Source organism: Sciurus carolinensis, chromosome 3 (assembly GCF_902686445.1).
Source record: "Sciurus carolinensis chromosome 3, mSciCar1.2, whole genome shotgun sequence".
In the NCBI taxonomy this organism is placed as follows: Eukaryota; Metazoa; Chordata; class Mammalia; order Rodentia; family Sciuridae; genus Sciurus; species Sciurus carolinensis.
The window spans coordinates 64850928-64872333 of record NC_062215.1 but is presented as its reverse complement, the minus strand read 5'-3'; the positions used below and the strand labels follow the sequence as shown (position 1 = coordinate 64872333).

The window sequence follows — 21406 nt, the reverse complement described above, 5'->3', positions numbered from 1 at the left end:
TCCACAGACTTCTGAAGCCCTCTCACCACCTGAAGGACGTGATCCTGAGTTTTCAGCTGACTTTTTTTTGTTGTTGTTCTGTAACCAATGTAGTGTGACTTTGGCCAGTTTCTTCTGTTTGGGCCTCAATGGTGTCAGCTGTAAAATAGAATACTAATCCTACTCCACAGGCGTTTTGTGAGGCTTGAGAAACAAACATAAAACCTTAAGAATTTTACAAAATTGTTACTACAACTGCCTTAACCACTAGGAGGGGAAGGGGTACAATCAGCAGCATTGCTCTTACGTCAAAGCAGGGACCGGGCAGGAGGAACCATGTCAGTTCTTTCTCCACCCACTTTCCCTGCATCCAAAGCAAAGCAGTGAGGTGCGAATACGGGAAGGGGCGGGGCCAGCTTGTGGGCGTGGCTGGAGAAGACTAGGGGTAGGCTGCGCAAGCGGGGAGGGAGGAGCCTCGTGAGACACAGAGGCGGGGCGTCGACTCGGGAAAGATGCTGCTCAGGGGCGGGGCTGCTGCAGACCTTCCCAGTTCAGCGGATCCTGAGCCGGAACCGCGCTTTGTTCTGGTCTTAGCCGCCTCTATCCTTTAGCGTCTGCCATCCTTTGCCTCCCTACTCCCCGCTTCCATCTATTCCGTGCATCTGGGCCTGCATCCCCTTCCCCAACCGCTGCGCCCCCAAGGCTGCCCTCACTCCTGGCCGGTTCGCTGCCTGAGACCCTTCTCTGATTTCTTTCCTCTGCATCTTCTTCCCCTTAGCCCTTTTTTCGGGCCTGTTTTCCCAAGGTCCGGGTCGCTCCCCCCGGCCCCATCCCTCCAGTCCGGGAATGTCCCCGGTAGCTCTGTGCCCATGGTCCTGACGCTGCTCCTCTCTGCCTACAAGCTGTGCCGCTTCTTCACCATGTCCGGCCCACGACCAGGGGCCGAACGGTTGACTGTGCCGGGGTCGGGTGGGGGCGGTGGCACAGGCCCATGGTGGGCTACTGGCTGCCGCGGGCCCCGCGAGGTGTCGCCTGGGGTGGGCACCGAGGTGCAGGGCGCCCTGGAGCGTGTGCTGCCTGAGCTGCAGCAGGCGCTGTCTGGGCTGAAGCAGGCGGGCGCCGCGAGGGCTGTGGGCGCGGGCCTATCTGAGGTCTTCCAGCTGGTGGAGGAAGCCTGGCTGCTGCCGGCCGTGGGCCGCGAGGTTGCCCAGGGTCTATGCGACGCCATCCGCCTGGACGGGGGCCTCGACCTGCTGTTGAGGCTGCTGCAGGCACCGGAGCTGGAGACCCGCGTGCAGGCCGCACGCCTGCTGGAGCAGATCCTGGTGGCTGAGAACCGGTGAGGGTTCTGGGCTTGGGGGAGAGTGCCGCGGGAGGTGGTTCAAGGGCAGTGGAGCGCCTGGGTCTCCCGTGTGCCTGGCACCGTACCTTTGCCTGCTTCACCTCAATATATCCCCACGCTACACCTCTATTAGGGCTCAGAGCGTCCATTTTACAAATGAGGAAACTGAGGTTCAGTAAAGTTTAGTGACTTGCCCAGAGTCACACAGAGAACTAATGGTGCAGTGAGGATTCACTTCTAGGGCCGGTAGCTTAGGACAGGAGCCTGTCTCCAGTTCTATGGATGGAGATGGTATCCTATTGCTAATGGCCACCGAAACCCAGAGCTCTTGGAATGTTTCTGGGTGCCCTTCTATGCTACTTTCTCTCCTGACTAGACATGATCTCATTCTGCTGCTGCTGATGGGGAACAGAAAGTTTTCTGCTGGGTGAATGGGTGGAAGCAGAAGAAACTGAGGAGCAGAGCTGGGCAGGTGCCAACGCATGTGTTCTCTCTTCCTTCCCCACATAGTACCAAGATTCAGTAAGCAGGGTCCAACTGAGCCTGGTTGCTTTTATTTTGCCTCCCTCTAGGGATCTTGCCTGGTGTATGACCCAAGGGTTCACTTTCTCTCTGCTCTGATGCCAGAACAGTTCAGGCTGCCACACTCTGGTCTCCTGCTGAATTCTCAAGCTCCTCAGGTTTAGAAGAATTTTGCAAGAGTTACTTTCAAGTCATGCAGCCCTCACAAGTGGGATGGGAGTGGGTTGAGGTGTTTGCCATTAAAAAAAAAAAAAAAAAAAAAAAACCTTGCAGTTAGTGGAAATTATACAACTGTCAAAAATGCATGAATGAAACAGTTTAGACTAGAAAACCAAGATCGGGTTCTGTTTGGCATGTCATTAACCTATCATCTAGCATCAGTGTCCTGATGGAGATAGGTCATGAATCTGGAGGGCTAGAAAATGGAGTAGGTGCTCACTGGATGTGGTGAGGCCCAGGTTGGTGGGTGTGGGCTTTCCATGTGAATTGGGACAGTTATAACTAAAACCCCTGGGAATTGGGAAGAGAAAGCCATCAAGATGCAAACAGAATCAATATTTCTCAAGGCCAAAAATGACAATCTCACTTGGTGCATAGTTTCTGAGAGTCACTAACCAGTGTCCCTGTCCCAAGAAACAACACATTTACCAATGCCAGTGTTACTTCAGGACCAAGGACAGAGTGCAGTGCATTTTTTTTTTTTTTTTTTTTTTTTTTTTTTTTTTTTTTTTTAAGGATGGAAATCCCTCCCAAGAAATGCAGGATCTCTGTGCTCCTCTAAACTGCCCAGGGACAGGACCTGACAGGAGGGATAACATAATGAGAATTTGTGTTTATGAAACATTTTTCCTCCTACTCCAATCGACCCCTCCCTGCACCACCTCGTGTTAAAGAAAATTCTTCCACCTGTACGCCCACTTCTTTTGCCATTCCTATTCTTGCAGCTTTCTTTCCAGGGATCTGCTGTACCCACTGCCCAGAAGTTCAGGCCAAAGTTTTTCTCCCCACCGAACTACCAGAATAAGTCCAACAGGTACAGGTCTCCAAACCCCAACACTCCATGAGGGTCCCATCTGACTGCCAACCCTCTAAATTTACAACCCACCCCCACCAAGGGACCATAATGAACATATCTTCAGAGAGGTTAAATGGTTTTCATAAGATTACACAATAAATAATTAGAGGAAATAGGTTTTTAAAGTAAAAATAGTAAAGAAAACTATTGCACATAGGTTCAAAAAGTGCAGAAATAATACAGCTAAAAGCTCTCTCCAACCAGACCCCCTCTTTATTTTTGTTTGTTAATTGGTACCAGGGATTGAATCCAGGGCCTCACTAAGTTGCTGAGGCTGGCTTTGAAATTGCAATCCTCCTGCCTCAACCTCCCAAGCCACTGGGATTACAGGCATGTGCCACCACACCTGACTAGGCCCCCTTTTTAGAAGCAATGCACTGAAAGCAAGTTTCCTGTATACTCTTCCAGAGAAAATCTATGCCTACTCAAGTATTTGCATACATATGTATAGGTCACATATGCACAATTTCCCTCTCTGTTCAAGTTGAGATTTGAACCCAGGCCTTCATGGATCCTGAGTATGTGTCCATTTTATCAGATTCACATATTCTCAGATCACAGAATTGGGAACTGAGTAAATAGTTCCCGCAACCAGCACACACTTTAACTTTGGTAAGGTGCCAGGTGTATATTGAAAGTTCAGGGCTATGGGTCAAGAGACTTGGAATAAAGTCCTAGCTCTGAATGGATGTTTTTAAACAAGCCCTTCCCTTCACTGGGCCTTAGGTAGTCCTCTGAAAATGAAAGCGTTGGGTTAGATGATTTTGTAAGTACATACTAGCCCAATGATCTAGGAGTTTACACAGTCAGATATCTGAAAGCACAAAGTGAAGATGAAAGATTTTGAACTCTGGAGATTACAGGCTTATACCACTGTGGCAGGCTCAATATCAGATTTTTAAGATCCTTTTTGTTGCAGTGTTATCATCTGCTCAGCTACTTGTTACTGTTCCAAAATCCTCCTAATTGGGCACTGCCCACATTACCTCTGTTCTTCTGGCCTTGATATCAATGACCTTCAACTTCCTCACACCACAAATAACACTGTGGTGAACATCCTTACCCTCCTGCCCTCATTAATCTGTGTGATACTCTTTGGGGGAGATTGCCTGCTCTCTAGATTGACTGCCCCAGCCTGCACCTCCACCCACAGTGCTTCAGCACATTTACAGTCTTACACCCTGCCAACCCTTTTATCATATAGCATATGATTTTGTTCACCTAATAGGCATAAAGTGAGAACTGTTTTTTTTTTTTTTTTTTTTTTTTTTTTTTTTTTTTTTTTTGCGGTGCTGGAGATTGAACCCAGGGCCTTGTGCTTGCACGGCAAGCACTCTACCGACTGAGCTATCTCCCCAGCCCAAGAACTGTTGTTTTAATATTCGTTTTTCTGCATACTAGTGGGTTAGAGCATCTCTTTATCTGCTTATTTACATTTTGTATTTCCTCTTTTGTAAATTATCTGTTTATATCCTCTGCCCATTTTCTGCTACATTCATTGCTTCTCCATGTTGATTTGAATATTACTTGTGCACTTTCCATATGATCTCTTGCTGATTTTCAGTTTTTCCTGGTTGGGGTTAGACATTGCATTAACTGGACTTCATTCTCTTCCTCAATCATGACAGCTCATCAACCTCCAGGCCTTCATCCTGGTCTTCTTGCTCACTTTTATACTCTTCTCTGATATTTGCAGGGAGGATTTTCTCAACATTTAACTTTCAGATGTCACCTTCTTAGGTACATGTTCCCAACAGGCATGCTCCATAACATTTTTTAGTTTTGCTAGCATCACGACTGTATCACTAAGATCTTGTTCATTCATTATTTGCTTGCTTATCACTGACTTGCTTATTAGTTGAGGATAAACCCCAGTCAGGCTTGGTCACTGTTTAACATTATCCTCTCTAGCACAAAGCATGTGCGCAGTATGTGCTCAACAAATGCCCATGAGCAAATGAATAAATATGCTTTAGTCATGCAACATGGAGTGAGAAGAGTTTGAAGGGAGAGCTAAGAATGATGTAATTCAAGTGATAACTTAAAATGACCATAAGTTAACATTTGAGTTTTTATTTTGTGCCAGGCATGGTGCCAGCACTGTATATGAGTTATCTCATGAGTCTTGATAATAATTCTGAGATGTGTTCTTATTTTCCTATTGACGAAATAAGGAAACTGAGGCAGAGATATAAAGAAAGGTGCCCAAGATCCTTCACAAAGTGACAGAGAAGGACCCGGGACTCAGTGGGTTGGCTCCAGAGTCAGAAGCATGCTGCTTCAAACGGGGAGGAGGTGCGGGGGACATAGGTGTAGCTAAGATGGGGCACCTTTATATTCAGAGAAGCCTGCTCCTTGTAGGGCCAGAAATGAGGGTGAGAGGCAGGAACGACAATGCTGTCCCCCATGTCTCATATGGTACCAGTGAGGTTAAGAGGATAAATGACCAGTCCCTCGTACAGAGTAAGCCAAGCTCCCCAGACTGCGGTAACTCCCTCATCCCATTCCACTTTTTCCTCGCAGAGACCGGGTGGCTCGCATTGGACTGGGCGTGATCCTGAACCTGGCGAAGGAGCGCGAACCCGTGGAGCTGGCGCGAAGTGTGGCAGGCATCTTGGAGCACATGTTCAAGCACTCCGAGGAGACTTGCCAGAGGCTGGTGGGGTCTGGAGGGCTGGACGCGGTGCTGTTCTGGTGCCGCCGCACAGACCCGGCACTCCTGCGCCACTGCGCGCTGGCGCTGGCTAACTGCGCGCTGCATGGCGGCCAGGCAGCGCAACGACGCATGGTGGAAAAGCGCGCGGCTGAGTGGCTCTTTCCGCTCGCTTTCTCCAAGGAGGACGAGCTACTCCGTCTGCACGCTTGCCTCGCTGTCGCTGTGTTGGCAACCAACAAGGAGGTGGAGCGCGAGGTAGAGCGTTCCGGCACGTTGGCGCTCGTGGAGCCTCTCGTGGCTTCGCTAGACCCTGGCCGCTTCGCGCGCTGCCTGGTGGACTCCAGCGACACAAGGCAGGGCCGCGGACCAGACGACCTGCAGCGCCTCGTGCCTCTGCTTGACTCGTCGCGCTTGGAAGCACAGTGCATCGGGGCTTTCTACCTCTGCGCTGAGGCCGCCATCAAGAGCCTGCAGGGCAAGACAAAGGTGCCAGTTCAGGGTAGGGTGGGTCAGTAGTTAGAGAACGCCTGGGAATGCTTCCCAGACTACAAGTACACCTAGGAATTAAATGAAGCAGGACAAAGGTTGAGAGGCCATTCGGGCTTTGAAGGCAAGACTCAAGAGATTGTACTTGTTTGGGGAGCAAGAGGAAGACCAGTTTTAAAACAGGGGATTCTGTAGTTGTTAAAGATTATCCTGGCTGCTGTGTGGAAAGGGGGGTTGGCAAGGGTGAGACTGGAGGTAAAGGGACCCAATAGAAGGCTATGACAAGGGACAGGGAATGTCAGGGGTGTCAGCAGTGGCAGAGAGAAGCAGATGCATTCAAGAAATGTTTAGGATGAAGTTTTGGACTTGTTGTGTGGAGAAGGAGGAGCTGAGGGGGACTCCTGGCCATAAACATAGACAGCCCAGTGGATGTGGTAAACTGGGTGAGAGACAGGGTAAAGCCGGTGAGAGAAAGAAAGTGAGTTGGGTGGGACATGTTGAGTTTGAGGTACCTGAGAGATGCTGTGTTGGGAAGCTTCAGTGGCAGTTTAGTTTAGTGGCAGTTTCCTTGGGTTCTGGAGTCTGGAAATGAGATGGTGACTGAAGACAGAGGCTCAGGGTAGGACATCAATGTGTCAACCAAATAATTCTCACCAGCCAGATGTGGAGGCACACACCTGTAATCCCAGCTGCTCTGGAGACTGAAGCAGGAGAATGGCAAATTCAAGGCCAGCCTCAGCAACTTAGTGAGACCCTGTCTCAAAATGAAATAGACAGTTCAGTGGTAGAGTGCTTGCCTAGTATGTGCAAGGCCCGGGGTTTAATCCCCAGTACCCAGGAACGAAAATGAAAACTCTCACCTGAGTCCCAGAAGGTCCCCACCACCAGGGGCTAAATCGAAACTTTTGCTTACTGCTTTAAAATAGTATGTGACCTTGGGCACCTTCTCTCCCTCTCTGGGCCTCATTTTCATCCTTTGGAAAATGGAAGGGGTTGGACCACAGCCACAGTTTTTACCCTGGTGGGAATAGTGGTAGTTTCATTATCAAAAGTTTGTGGGTTTTATTTTTAAATATTGCAGATTCAAGATTATCCCTATAATGTCACTCTCTCTACTTTGCAATCTTCTGGAGGCTCTTGGGGGTTGGTAACAGCTGGTGCACAGGGAGTGGTTTATATCCCATGGCCTACTCTATCTGCACCACAGCTTTCATGCAAGGGTGCTCAGAGGAGAGCATCTCATAGGTGATAGTCACTCATCACATGTGTCCCTTCAGGTCTAAAAGAGACTGTGTTAGGAGTCTCTGAGGTCTCTTCCAACATCCAATTTTCTAGGAGCTTCTGATTCTTCTGTGTCCAGAGTTGAGCCACGGGCAGATGTGTTCTATAAAGTACATCTTTCTGCTTTGACAGAAAGGATTTGGAGGGGTGTATGGAGTGAGGACCCCAAGGACTGAGTCTGGGCAGCAGTTGTGACCACTAGCTCTGTCACCCCTTTCCCATCAAGGACAAATGAGTGCAGTTTGACAAAGATACATTGAATTTCCAATTTATGTCCTTCATTGTGCCAGGCATAGAGCTTCAGTGGTGACTAAGCATGTCCTCATCTTATAATCCAATGGAAATTGCATTATCTGCTAGTAACAGTGGTATTCAGAGCATGGTACAAGTCCTATTTGGAGGTATGGCCCAAGCTATGGAGGAATCAAAGCAGATGCACAGAAGAGATGCTAATCGATTTGGATTCTGATGGATGAGTAGGTTTCCCACGAACAGTCTGAAAGAACTAAGGGTTTGGAGACACCATGAGTGGAGACCCAGAGGTGTGAGAGTCTTAGTGAGTATGTGAAGTGAGATGGGTGCTGTGGACTGTGGCTACACTGTGCCACCTGGTGGCCATACTGAGAACTCAGACTTTATCCCAAGGTGAATAGAAATCTGTGGAAGAGACAGGAGAGGGGGACCTGGTCAAGAGTTCAGTGAACTTTAGAAGAGAGAATCCACAGGACCAGGTGACAGTGGATGAAGGCAGGGCTAGGGTAGATGGTGGAGAGGGTGGCTCTCAGCAGTGAGAAGAGACGAGTGGAAGGAACTGGTCTGGCGAGTTGGTGGACCCTAGACGTCCTCTCCTCACCTCCTCCATAGGTGTTCAGCGACATTGGCGCAATCCAGAGCTTGAAACGCCTGGTTTCCTACTCCACTAACGGCACCACGTCCGCGCTGGCGAAGCGCGCACTGCGCCTGCTGGGTGAGGAGGTGCCACGGCGCATTCTGCCCTGCGTGGCCAGCTGGAAAGAGGCCGAGGTCCAGACGTGGCTGCAGCAGATCGGCTTCTCCCAGTACTGCGAGAGCTTCCGGGTAGAGCCTCAGGGCCAGCCTTCCCGGAGTCCGTTGGGGGCCCCGAGACTGCATACTTAGGCTCCGGTGCCACAGTGTCCTTTTGGGATGGGGAACCTGCACACAGCAATTCTGGAAGTCCCCCATCTCTGATCTGGGTCCTATCCACCCCTGGGTCCACTGCCACCTCCAGTTTCCTACCCTTGCATCTTGTACTTGAAGTTTGAGGATTGGGGAGGGGAGTCCTTCCTCACACCTGACCTCTCCCCCAGGAGCAGCAGGTAGACGGCGACCTTCTCCTGCGGCTCACAGAGGAGGAACTCCAGGCAGACCTGGGAATGAAATCGAGCATCACCCGCAAGAGGTAGGGAGAGCCCCCAGCCGGCATGACCCTACCAGGTCTAATTGTCGGCTCCGTCACTAGCCAGTCCTGAGTCAGGACCTCACATCTTTTCCTCCGTGTGGCACAGGTTCTTCAGGGAGCTCACGGAGCTCAAGACGTTTGCCAATTACGCTACGTGCGACCGCAGCAACCTGGCAGACTGGCTGGGCAGCCTGGACCCGCGCTTCCGTCAGTACACCTACGGCCTGGTCAGCTGCGGCCTGGACCGCTCCCTGCTGCATCGCGTGTCGGAACAGCAGCTGCTGGAAGACTGTGGCATCCGCGTGGGTGTGCACCGCGCGCGCATCCTCTCAGCCGCCAGAGGTCAGCTGGCACCCTAGTAAACCCCGCCCCAGCCCCGGGGCCCTCAAGGGGTGAGGGGAGACAGGATGGAGGCTCAGAGCCTGACTTGAGAGTGACTGAGCGCTGCCCTGTGTCAGACTGGGCTCTGGGGATGTAAAGACGTTGTTCCGGTCTGAGGTGGGTAGCCAGTAAGGCGTGTATCCACATGGCCACGTGGTTCTACCAGGATGCATGCCCAGGACTCAAGTAGTGCGTGGAGGCAGCACTAACTGCCCTGTCCACCCAGATCTAAACTTCACAGAGGAGGTGCCTGACCAGGGATTGAGGGGTATATGGTAGGGATGGGGTAGCAGGATGGGCAGCCCAGGCCAAGGGGCAGCTTGTGTAGTGGTAGTAGGACAGCGCATGGTGGCCCATACAGAGGGTAGCAGCCAGCTTACAAAGTATGGTTTCTGGAGGTGTTTTACAAAGGCATCTAGGGCTCTAAAAACTCTATTTGCTGATGTATTTTCAGTTACTAATTTACTATTTAGGTAGTATTTATCATCAACACTAGGTACTAATATTAAATTTTTAAGATATTACCTCATTAATTTCTACAACCATACTATGCAATGGGTAGTTAACATGCTTTAATCAACTTTATACATCTTTTAAAGCATAAAAAGAGGTACTAAGACTTAAAAATAAATGTAAGTTTCCAGTATGAAGAGTTTGGAAAAACTACCCGAGAGAGCATTTCCATCACAGTTGTTACTTCTAAAGATAATGAAACTAAGTTTAAAACATTTAATTTCACAAGGTTATAAAAACCAGATGACAGAACTGGGATTTGGGGCCCCATCTTTCTGCTTCATAAACAGACAAATGTCTGTGGGTGTTAATTCTGAATATTATAAGAAAAAATTCTTTAATTCTTTTCATAGTACCCATTCATTCAGTAACTACTTACTAAGCCCCTACATGCACAAGGGACTGGATCTTGGCTTCATTCTTTTGCTTCAACCAAACCAGGTCAGCTTTTATCATTTTTAAATTATAGTTCCCAATAAAATTTCAAGTTTTCATTTTTAAAAAACAGGAAGGTCACACACCAAAATTGCTTACAAAAGTAGTTTCTCTAGGGAAATAAGGAGTCATGCACAGGGTTTTTTGTTTGTTTGTTTTGTTTTGTTTGTAGTGGGAATTGAACCCAGGGGCACTCAACCACTGAGCCATGTCCCCAGTCCTTCTTTGTATTTAATTTAGAGATAGGGTCTCACTGAGTTGCTTAGGGCCTCACTAAGTTGCTGAGGCTGACTTTGAACTCATGATCCTCCTTCCTCAAGTTGCTGAGATTATAGGTGTGCACCAATGCACCCGGCATGCACAGTTTTTAAATGGGCAATGACATGCTTAGATTTGGATATTAGAAAGATCCCTCTGGTGACTGTGGGTGTAGCTTAGTGGGAGAGTGTTTGCCTAGCATTTGTGAGGCCCTGGTTTCCATCCGCAGTACTGCAGAAAGGATAAGAAAGGATGGTGTGACAGATGAATTAGATGGGACAATCCTAGCTGGATTTCAGGAGCCCATTGAAGTAGCTAGTGTCAGGGATCTGCACATGGAATCCTGGGGCTAGGTAGAAACTACAGAGCCGGGTGCCTGGTGCTGAGAGCTGAACTTAGCTCCACCAGACAGTTTCACTTGTTTTGTTCACTGCTGTATCCCAAGCATTGAGGATGGCACACAGAACCAGCTGAGTAAATGTAGATGGTTCCCAACTGTTTTAGTTAGCTTTTTTGCTGCTGTGACTAAAAGGATCTGACCAGCACAATTATGGAGGAGGAAAGGTTTACTTGGGGGCTCACAGTTTCATAGGTCTTAGTCCATAGAAGGCGGGTTCCATTTCTCAGGGCTCAAGGTGAGGCAGAACATCATGGTAGAAGAGTGTGGCAGAGGGAAGCAGCTCACATCAACAGGAAGCAGAGACAATCTTCCACTCAACAGATAGGAATATGTACCCAAAATCACACCCCAATTCCCACCTCCTGTAGCCACACCCTACCACTTCAGTTACCCTCGGTTAATCCCTATCAGGGGATTAAATCACTGATTGGATCAAGACCCTCACAACCCGATGGTTTCTCCTCTGAACCTTCTTGCATTATCTGACATGTAAGCTTTGGGGGACACCTCCCATCCAAACCATAACACTAACTTAACAATGGTTTGACTTACAGACTTTCCATTTTATGATGATATGAAAGCATACTCACACAACCATTCTGTTTTGTGTGTGTGTGTGTGTTTGTTTGTTTGTTTACTTTCAGTGAAATGGTTCATAAATTACATGAGATATTAAAAATTTTATTATTATTTTGCCCTACTGTATGTTAATGTAAGTGTTCCAAGGATATTTAAGGTAGGCTAGGCTAAACTATGATGTTCAATAGGCTAGATATATTAAATACATTTTTATTTATTTATTTATGGGTATCAGGGATCGAACCCCAGAATGATTAACCTCTGAGCCATATTCCCAGCCTTAAATGCATTTTTGACATGATATTTTCAACTTACGATGGGTTTTCAGGATGTAGTAACCTCATTGTAAGTGGAGAAGCATCTGTATTTATTGAATCAATGAAATACCCAGGTTTCTGGTGAAAAGTGGGTTGAAGGGGTGAGGGAGGACCTGGGCTGTGTTGAGTCTGAAGTGCCTTGGGCTGCTGACTGTGCAGGTCTGCAGTTCCAGGGAGGAGGGAAGGCTGAACGGCCACGTTAATGTACCTAAATCATAGTGCCTACTTTTTGAGAGGGACTCACCAATGGTGATGGCCTTCCTTCCTGTAGGCCCCATATGCCCACTTTTTGGAGCAAGCTACTTTGCCCAGGCTGGGCCGAGAAGGTTGGGTAGACACAGGACTAAGTCCCCAGGGGATGATGGACTTCCTGGTGAGTGGCGGGAGGGGCTACCTTCACCGTGCTGTCTCTCTCTTGTTGGACTCAGAAATGCTGCACTCCCCACTGCCCTGTACTGGCTGCAAGCCCGGCGGGGACATTCCTGATGTCTTCATCAGCTACCGAAGAAACTCAGGCTCCCAGCTGGCCAGGTAAGCAGGGGCAGGCAGGCATTCTGGGCCTTGGGGCGAGGCCAGGGTGGTAACACAGGACCTCTCTGCAGTCTCCTGAAGGTGCACCTACAGCTGCATGGCTTCAGTGTCTTTATCGATGTGGAGAAGCTGGAAGCAGGCAAGTTTGAAGACAAGCTCATCCAGAGCGTCATGGGTGCCCGCAACTTTGTGCTGGTGTTGTCACCTGGGGCACTCGACAAGTGCATGCTGGACCATGACTGCAAGGACTGGGTGCACAAGGTAGGTGCTGACCTGTGCCTCTGCCATCCCAGTACTGGCCCCAGGCCCAGGGAACAGAGTCTGCCTCCCATCCCTTCTTTTCTGCACACCTTGCAACACTTGGCCCCAGAGCACCTCCCAGGCACAGCTGGAAGCTGGGAGCCAGAACTCTGACTGGGATGCAACTTTAGCAAGTCACCTGGGCTCTTGAGCCTCAGTGTTCCCATCTTCAAAATGGGGATAACACATCTGTTTTATTCACCTTGAAGGATTGTTGTGAGGGTCCAAGGGGGATGAAAATGCTGTGAAAAATAACCTCTGTGAGGCACAGGAGAGTACAGTGAGAGGCAGAAAGGAATCACTGTTAAGAGCACAAAACTGGAAGTTTTAGTCTTAGCTCTAGCCTTGGGCAAGTTACTTAACTCTAAGGAACTTCATATTTATTCCTGTAAAGTGAGGACAATAATTGTACCAACTCCCTAGGATACTGTTACAAGGATTAAAACAGCTAAACCGTGAAGTGCTTAGCAGAATGCCTGGCACAGAGTGATTGCTCAATAATGACAGCTATTATTATTATTATTATTATTATTATTATTATTATTATTATTCCTACCATATCCACTTAATTTACCATTGTATATTCAATGCAAGACACATAATAGGAACTTAGAATACTTATAAAATGGCTGGGTACAGTGGCGCACATCTGTAATTCCAGCAACTCAGGAGGCTGAGGCAGGAGGATTGTAAGTTCAAGACCAGCCTCAGCAACAGTAGTTAAGCACCCCTGAGTTCAATCTCTAGTACCAAAAGAAGAAGAAGAAGGAGAAGAAGGAGGAGGAGGAGGAGGAGGAGGAGGAGGAGACTTATAGATGAATGAGTAAATGGAACCATATCACATCTTCAGGTTAATCATTAATCAGTCAATAAGAATTGGGAATTGGAGCTAAGGGATGCAGTAGTTATCTGAGATTGGGTTCTTGTCTTCAAGCAGTTCAGGAGATAAGAATGTGCCATCCATGAGTCAGGCATGGTGGCTCACATCTGTAGTCCCAGTCACTCTGGAGGCTGAGGCAGGAGGATCGCTGAGGCAGGAGGAAGTTTGAGGCCATTCTGGGCAACATAGTGAGGCCCCTATTTGTTTTTTTTTAATTATTTTATTTGTTCTAATTGGTTGTACATGACAGTAGAATGCATTTATACATTTTGATAGATCATACATAAATAGAGCATATCTCATTTTTCTGATTATACATATCATAGGATCACATTGGTCTCTTAACACACACACACACAAATATGCCCACATTGCCTAGGTCATATGTAAGTTGATGTAAATGCTAAACCAGGTAGGTGAACCTGTTGCTTGCTATGGAGTATGGAGAAGGGAGGGGTCATTGAGGGCTGGAATAATCAGGGAAGGTTTCATGGAGGAAGCAGGACTTGAGAAGAGTCTTAAGAATGTGGGTGAGTGGAAGAGGAGACATCCCAGGTAGGGGAACAGCATTCGTGAAGGAATGACGGTAGGGATGAACCTATATGCACCACTAGTCTTGCTCTATCCACCTCACGGAGGAAGAAACTGAACCTCAGGGAAGTACAGTAATTTTCACATGACCTCACTGCTAGTGCAGAAATCAGAAAATCTGGCTTTAGAACTCCATGTGTCTGATTCCAAAGCCTGTGTTCTCTCCCAGGACCTGCACTATATTCAATGATGCAAATCTGAGCTCGTGGGAAGGGAGATAATAGGTAGGGTTGGATTCAGCTGATATCAGAGCTGCTTGCACCTACTCTTAGCTCCACATCCAGTGCCATCATGTGGCGGGAGTATTTACAGCAAGCAAATTGGCCACCATTACCAATCATGGTGTGTGTGTGTGTGTGTGTGTGTGTGTATGTGTGTTTACTGGGGATTGAACCCAGGAGTGCTCTACCACTCAGCTACATCCACAGCCTTTTCTGGTTTTTTGTTTTGTTTTGTTTTTGTTTTTTTGGGACACAGTTGTTGAGGCTGACCTTGAACTTGCCATTCTCCTGCCTCAGCCTCCCAATTTGCTGGGGTTACAGGTATGCACCACCACACCCAGCTGGCTTTTTTTGTTTGTTTGGTTGGGTGGGTATTTTCCTCTATGGAGAGCTAGTTGTTATACTTTCACCAGCACACCAGATAAGAACTGGATAAGAACTGTGGAACCAGGTTATGGAGTGTCTAAAGGCAGGGAGAAGATCTGTGCTTGAAACACTGGGAAACAGGGAGCCCATGATGGAGGAGATTAGCAGTGGGTGTTTGGAGGGAAGCTCCAGCACTATAGTATAGTTCGGATTGGCAGTGGGGAGGAGGGCCTAGCCCCAGAAGCCATGCAGGAGGAGCCATGTACTGGGTCTGGCTTCAGGAGGAGGCTCTGGACCAGGAAGATACCCTGGAGGAACATGGCTAATGACCCAGAGCAGGCAGCCTTCTGAGAAGATGACAGGGTGCCCTCTGAGAGAGGAACTCTCTCCATGAGAGTTCAGACCTCACCATGTCCATGCTGTATCCCCGGAGTCTAAAACTGTGCATAGAACAAAAGAAACTCAAAACAGTGTATAGAGCCGGGCATGGTGTGGTGGCACACGCCTGTAATCCCAGTGACTGGAGACTGAGATAGCAGGATGGCAACTTAAAAGCCAGCCTCAGCAATGGCGAGGTACTGAGCAATTCAGTGAGACCCTGTCTCTAAATAAAATACAAAATTGAACTGGGGATGTGGTTCCATGGTCGAGTACCCCTGAGTTCAATCCCTGGTATCCCCCACACTCCAAAAAAAAAAAAAAAAAAAAAAAGATTGTATAGAGCTGGGTGCAGTGGCACATATCTGTAATCCTAGAGACTTGGGAAACTGAGGCCAGATTGCAAGTTCAAGGTCAGTCTCAGCAACTTAGGACGACCCTGTCTCAAAGTAAAAAATTAAAAGTGCTGGAGATGTGGCTAAGTGGTAAAGCATCCTTGGGTATCAGAAAAAAGTTTATAGAATAATTGAACCAATGACTAAACAAATGAGTGATTCTAATGCACATCTACTAAGTTTACCAGGTCAGAAGATTTGCCCTTAATTTTTCATTCTAGCCAACTGAGGGATCTTGACAAGCCACTGTCCTTCCTTAGCCGGTCTCTGAATCTGGGGAGCAATCTGTACTCTTTGGCTCTATGTAATTCTACATGGAATAAATTATTCTAAAGAGTTCTGATTAAATTGCAACAGGATCAAAATCCATCCAGTTGCTCAGCAGAGACTCAGGAGGGCTTGGTTGAAATAGGCCTGGACTTGGTCTCTGATGGCTGCAGTTGGAGGCCTGGCCTCTCCTGGAGGGGGTGTTGGGTGACCATGGGGGGGTCCTTTCCCTTCTCTAGGCTTCCTTCTCTTCAGCTGTAAAACCAAGAGGCTTCCAGAAGCCAGTCAGGGTTGAAGTTATGCAGGTCCTTTCTCCAGAAAGTCTCTATTCCAATGGGTGCTTGTCACCCATTATCCCAGCAGACAGCGAGCAGGGAGGAGGCAGGCAGGATGGTGACAGCATTTGCCTTGGACTGGTCCCAAAGGCTCCATCATTCCTCTTTAGTCATTTTTAATGCTTAATTGCTTCTGGTTTTAATCCTCCTTTCCCTGAAGCCACATTTAGTGGGTAATCAATATGGAAAACCACAAGTGAACTGCACTCAAGAAAGTCACATCCCTGTGGTTCCCCCTTGAAAGGAAAAACACTCAATAAGCACTTACCAGAGTGCCATTAATAGTAAGAAATACACTCAGAACAACCCAGTGTGGTAGGTTTTATGTCCACTTTACACAGGGAGTATGAACACCTATTACTTCTTAAGCATACAGTATATCCTGAGCTCGTCACTTGCCATGGAATATTGCAATTATTCCATGCAGCAATCCTACAAGATACAGGACTCTCATTAACTTTGTTTTATGTTAGAAAACAGAAACTTTGAGAGCCCATTATTTTTGCTTATGGTCACAGAGCTTGTCTTGGAGACTCAATGTGAACCTAGATCTGATGATCTGATGATTCCAGAGTGCAGTCCCCTCTGCTAGGCTACGTTGCTTTATTCATTCATTCATTCATTCATTTTTTTCATTCTTTCATCCATCAAATATTTAGCAAGGGCTGACCAAGGGCAGGGCTTTGTGAAAGATGCTAATAAGGTGAGTAAAAACTACACATAGTTATGTGTGGCAGAGAAAACAAACTTAAGTAAACTACTTGTTAATTAATGTAAATCTGCATGGGTTGTAGAATCTGAGAGTCTATAAAAGGGGAAGCTGACTTGGTCAGGGAAGTGGGACAGTTTCCCTAGAAAAGTGTTGACTGAACTCCGATCAGAAAGATGAGTGGATGTAGTGAAGGGCAGAGAGGCATGTTTAAGGCAGAGGAAACAGCATATGCAAAGACCTTATGCAGGGAAGGAAGATGACAAATCTAAGGGCTGTAGGTTCTATGTGGCTGCGGGTGTGGTGAGGGGGTACGGATTAAGAAATGGGCTGTGGTCAACCATACAGTCCTTATAGTCTGCATTAGAGTTGGTCTTTATTCTAAGAGACAAAGTCTTGAGAAGTTTTAAGTAGGATGTGACATGATCAGATAAATATGTCAGACTTGCATTTTTCAGGGATTGTTCAGGTGAAAAGGCATTGTAGACAACAAATTAAAGGGGCACTAGTGGATGAGGAGAGAGTGGAGAGGTGAAGAGAATGGAGGCTGGACAAGCCTGGGCAGGGTGGAGGTAGAGAAAAATGGTGGAACTGAAAAATAAGTAAGAAGTACAAAGGGCAGGGCTCGTGATGGAGCCACACAGATGCAGGCGTGTGATGGTGTTCTTCAACAGCAAATTGTGTGTGGGTTTTTCCCACGCCAACAACTAATCAATTTTCTGACACCAATGGGGTGTCCTACAATTCAGTTTAATTCTGGAGCATCCAACTGCACAGGCTGAAGAGCTCAGTCCCACAAACCCTGACTTCAGTCTTAAGTCCCGGGTGCCCAGGCCACTTCTGTCTGACTTGGCTATCAATTTGGCAGTTTCATGATAACCACCCCCCAGCCCAGCTCAGTTTTTCTCTATGACTCATTGAATTCAGGACAACACTTTGCTTACTCTTAGTGGGGTTTATTATAAAGGATACAACTCAGGAAAAGCCAAGTGGAACAGATGCACAGGGCAAGGCAGGGAGGGCATGGAGCTTCCATACCTTCTCCCTGGCACCACCTTCCTGGCTCCTTCACCAACCCAGAAGCTCTTTAAATCCATTGTTTAGGGGATTTTATGGAAGTTTTATTAAATAGGCATGATTGATCAATCACTGGCCATGGGGATTGAACCCAACCTGTAGCCTCTCTCCAGAAGTCACCTAATCATGCCTGGGTCTTTCTGGTGACAAGCCCTCTTCCTGACTTTCTTGGCCACTGCACCCACTCACCCCTGGCTGGGAGTTATCTCATTAGCAGAAGATATTCTCTTATCAATCAGGAGATTCCCATGGTTTTAGGAGCTCTGTGCCAAGCTCTGCCCCAGGACAAGATCAAATATTTTTTATACTATTGAGAGTGAAGGAGAAGTCACAGGGGATTTGAAGACCAATGTCTTCCCCAGCTCAGTCTCAGGCCAGCACCCCCAACCCCTGCTGCTCCAGCACCTGTGTGGCCCCAGGGCTCCTAAATGGGACAGGAATTTCTTCCTCCTCTCTCTTCTTTCTTCAGGAGATTGTGACTGCTCTAAGCTGTGGCAAGAACATTGTGCCCATCATTGATGGCTTTGAGTGGCCTGAACCCCAGGCTCTACCAGAGGACATGCAGGCTGTGCTTACCTTCAATGGCATCAAGTGAGCCCCTGGGGACTGAAAGCCAAGGGGAGCGGGTACACATCACCCCAACAGGCAGCACAAGGGTAAAGCAAACAGACCCCTGGCCAGCAGCTCCATCTGTCCAGCCATCTGATCCCTTGGCCTTTGTGCCCACAGGTGGTCCCATGAGTACCAGGAGGCCACCATTGAGAAGATCATCCGCTTCCTGCAGGGTCGCTCCTCCAGGGACTCGTCTGCAGGCTCCGACACCAGTTTGGAGGGTGCTGCACCCATGGGCCCACCTTAGCCAGTTCTCAGTTCCCAACCCCTGCTGTGGCTCCCATTTCCATGGTCCTCCCTGCCGGAACAGCTCTTTAAACTGAGTCAGCCTGGGCTCTTCTCAGGAAATGGCTCTCCCTGTCCCCCAGCCTCATGGCCCACTTCAAACCCAACTTCCTCAGTATCTGGAAAGGGTAAGAAGCTGGGCCTAGAAGTGTGGCGTCCTCTCCCCTCAGGCCCTCCCATCAGGTTTTCTGTCTCCCACCTCCAGAGCTGTGTCCCCGCAAGTTCTGGAAACACAGGAGACTGGCAGGAGGGTAGCTGCACATTCTCCCACATGCTGCCCTGAGAGCAGCCGGCTTGAATAGGCAGCCTCTGAGGAATCAGGGCAACGTGCAACCCCTCTGCCTGGGCCCCATAGTCTGAGCAAGGGCTGAGGCCTGGGAGGCAGCCAGGGACAGGTCCACCCAGACTGTACTGTCTACCTAGACTGTGCCTGGGCCCCAATGACACTTCCTACTGCCTTGTGGCCTTGCCCTATAACCACTGAGTGCCCCTCCCAGCCTTCCCCTTAGCTGGGGTCAAGGTTGTGGGTGAGCCAGCCCACAGGCTGGTAAACAGCTAGGCTGCTTTGCCACATTTGTGCATGGGAGCCTCCTGCCAGGGCCCAGGTCTGGGCAGGGAGGCCATGTCTCAAAGCCCACCTACCCCAGGCCTTGGTGCTCTGCCTAAGATTCCTGCCTGGCATGGTGCTCTGCCTAAGATTCCCCAGTGGCTTCCCCAGCTCCTCACCCACCCATAGCTTCCCACCTACTTGCTCAGGGAAGAGGGGGACCAGGCAGCCCCCCAACAGCATCAGTAGCCTGGACAACACCTGCAGCTCTGTGGGAAGAGGCAAGATCCTGAAGGGCAAGGGTGATGACCTAGGGTGGTTTCTCCAAATGTAAAGTGCATTCAGCCCCCAGGAATCTTGTTAAAATTCAATTCAGGAGATCTGGGGTAGGTCCTGAGCATCTGAATTTCTCATAAATCCCTGGGCAAGCTGATGCAGGTGGTCAAGGGACCACACTGAGCAGCAAGTCCTTCACAGATCTTTGTCATTTCCCAAACACTCCACTCATAGTCTCTGTAATCGTCACAGCAACCCCGTCCAGTACTGTCCCTCTTTTACAGCCTCTTTTACAGGTAAGGAAGAAAGACTGAGTAATGGGTCCCATTTTTCAAATCATTATTGGCAGCCCCAGGATCCAGAACCAGGCATCCCAGCACTCAGGCCACTGCAGACAGACTTGGCTGATGATTCCTGAGAATCATTCTGGAGGATGCACCCCCTGCAGGGCTGTGGCTTCTCCCATGCCCGAGAATCTATCCCCAGCAAGGGATAGGTTTTAGCCAAAAGGCTGACCCGGAGGTCATACAGAAATAGCTAGACAGGAATGTCCCTCTGGCCTCCATCCACTGGAGTAGGAGGGCAAGAAAGTGCCCTCCCTCCAATAACCCAGGCTCCAGCTAGTGTGGTCGGCTCTTCCCTGCCCTGCATTTCCCTCTGGAGGCAGTGGGTTCAAGTCTCAGGGCTGGCTCAGCTCCTAGACTCCTGCCCTGTAGAACTAACCAGTTTTCTCTTTGCTTTTGGACCACATCATCAGAAGGCCAAGGGCTCATTGCAGGCTTGGGACCCCTTCCTTCCACTTCCCACCCTCACCTCATCTTAAGTGGATTGTGTCCATTCCTGGCTTTGACCACACACCATTCCCCCCATCACTCAGCACGAGTGCACACCAGTTCAAGCAGGGATTCTGTCCTGGATGTGAAGGATGCAGCAAACTGGATGTTGCCCTCACAGAGAAGTCAATAATACAGCATGCAAGTATCCCCAGGGGTATCTGTCTGTCTTTCTGTCCCTATGGGTAGTACTCAGAGAAGTTCCTGGGTTTTGTCTGGCACATGCTCCACTGCTGACCACCTCCACTGTCCAGCTTTTGCCTCCTCTTCAGTCTCTGCAGGCAATCCGGAGCTTGGCCTCTGGCTCCAGCCAGGGCAGTTGAACTGATGAGCCTGCCCCAACCAGGCCAGTGTGCTCAGGGTGGTGGCCTCCCCTGCCATGTCAAACACTGCTCAGATTGCAGCCAGGGCAAAAAGCTAGGCCCTCCACTTCTACCTCAGAGTTCATCCTGAGATAGGACTCCGAAGTAGCCTCTCTCCCACAGCCTGCTCTGACATGGGTCTGCAAGGTCGAGGTTTCCTGCTTGTCTGGGCTATAGCTGTTGCCCCCAGGTTAAGGCTGAGTCAATAAGGTCCCTACCCCACCTCACCTACCCCTTATCAAGGGCCAAGAGCTACTCAGGGACATTCAGAGACCAAAAGTCCAGCCACAATTCATTCTTCCTTCTCTTTAGTACATGAAGATAGGCATCTCATTCTAGGATGTGTCCTGATACGTCCATCCAGGTGTGATTCCCACATTCAGACATTGTGGGGGCACTGCTGATCTAGCCTTTTCTAGAGGAGACTGCTCAAGTCACAGCTAGCCAGAACCAGGCCTGAGGCCAGCTCGGAGCCATCTCCCTGCACTCCTCACAGCCTCATGATGGGTGGGTCAGTGAGGCAGAAGTCTGGCAACAAGGGCCCAGGCTGCAGGAGCTCTAGCCAGCCCTGAACCGCCCATTACCCTGCATGATTTTCAGCCAGCAAACTGGTTTACAGGGCAGATGAGAAAGTGGGGAGAAAAGGCAGCAGGCCAAGCCCCCAAGGGCAGTTCTGGTGTGAAGAGTCATGTAGCCCCTGATTTGGGTCTACTAGGGCACTTATGGCCCTCATCAAAGCTAGTGCCTTAATATTAAATAAGATTCTGCCTTCCAATTCAGGTCTAGACCTTCCTAAC

General features: G+C 48.8%; 1 protein-coding gene across 1 annotated transcript; it reads left to right on the top strand.

Moving 5' to 3' along the window:
* The first annotated feature begins 533 nt into the window (after positions 1–533).
* Positions 534–20407, top strand: Sarm1 (sterile alpha and TIR motif containing 1). Its single transcript, XM_047545132.1, has 9 exons — positions 534–1318; positions 5442–6060; positions 8206–8418; positions 8670–8761; positions 8868–9103; positions 12073–12175; positions 12247–12436; positions 18164–18285; positions 18424–20407. Exons 1-9 carry the CDS (start codon positions 849–851, stop codon positions 18551–18553), a joined length of 2175 nt encoding a protein of 724 aa, XP_047401088.1. The 5' UTR covers positions 534–848; the 3' UTR covers positions 18554–20407.
* The last annotated feature ends 999 nt before the right edge of the window (positions 20408–21406 follow it).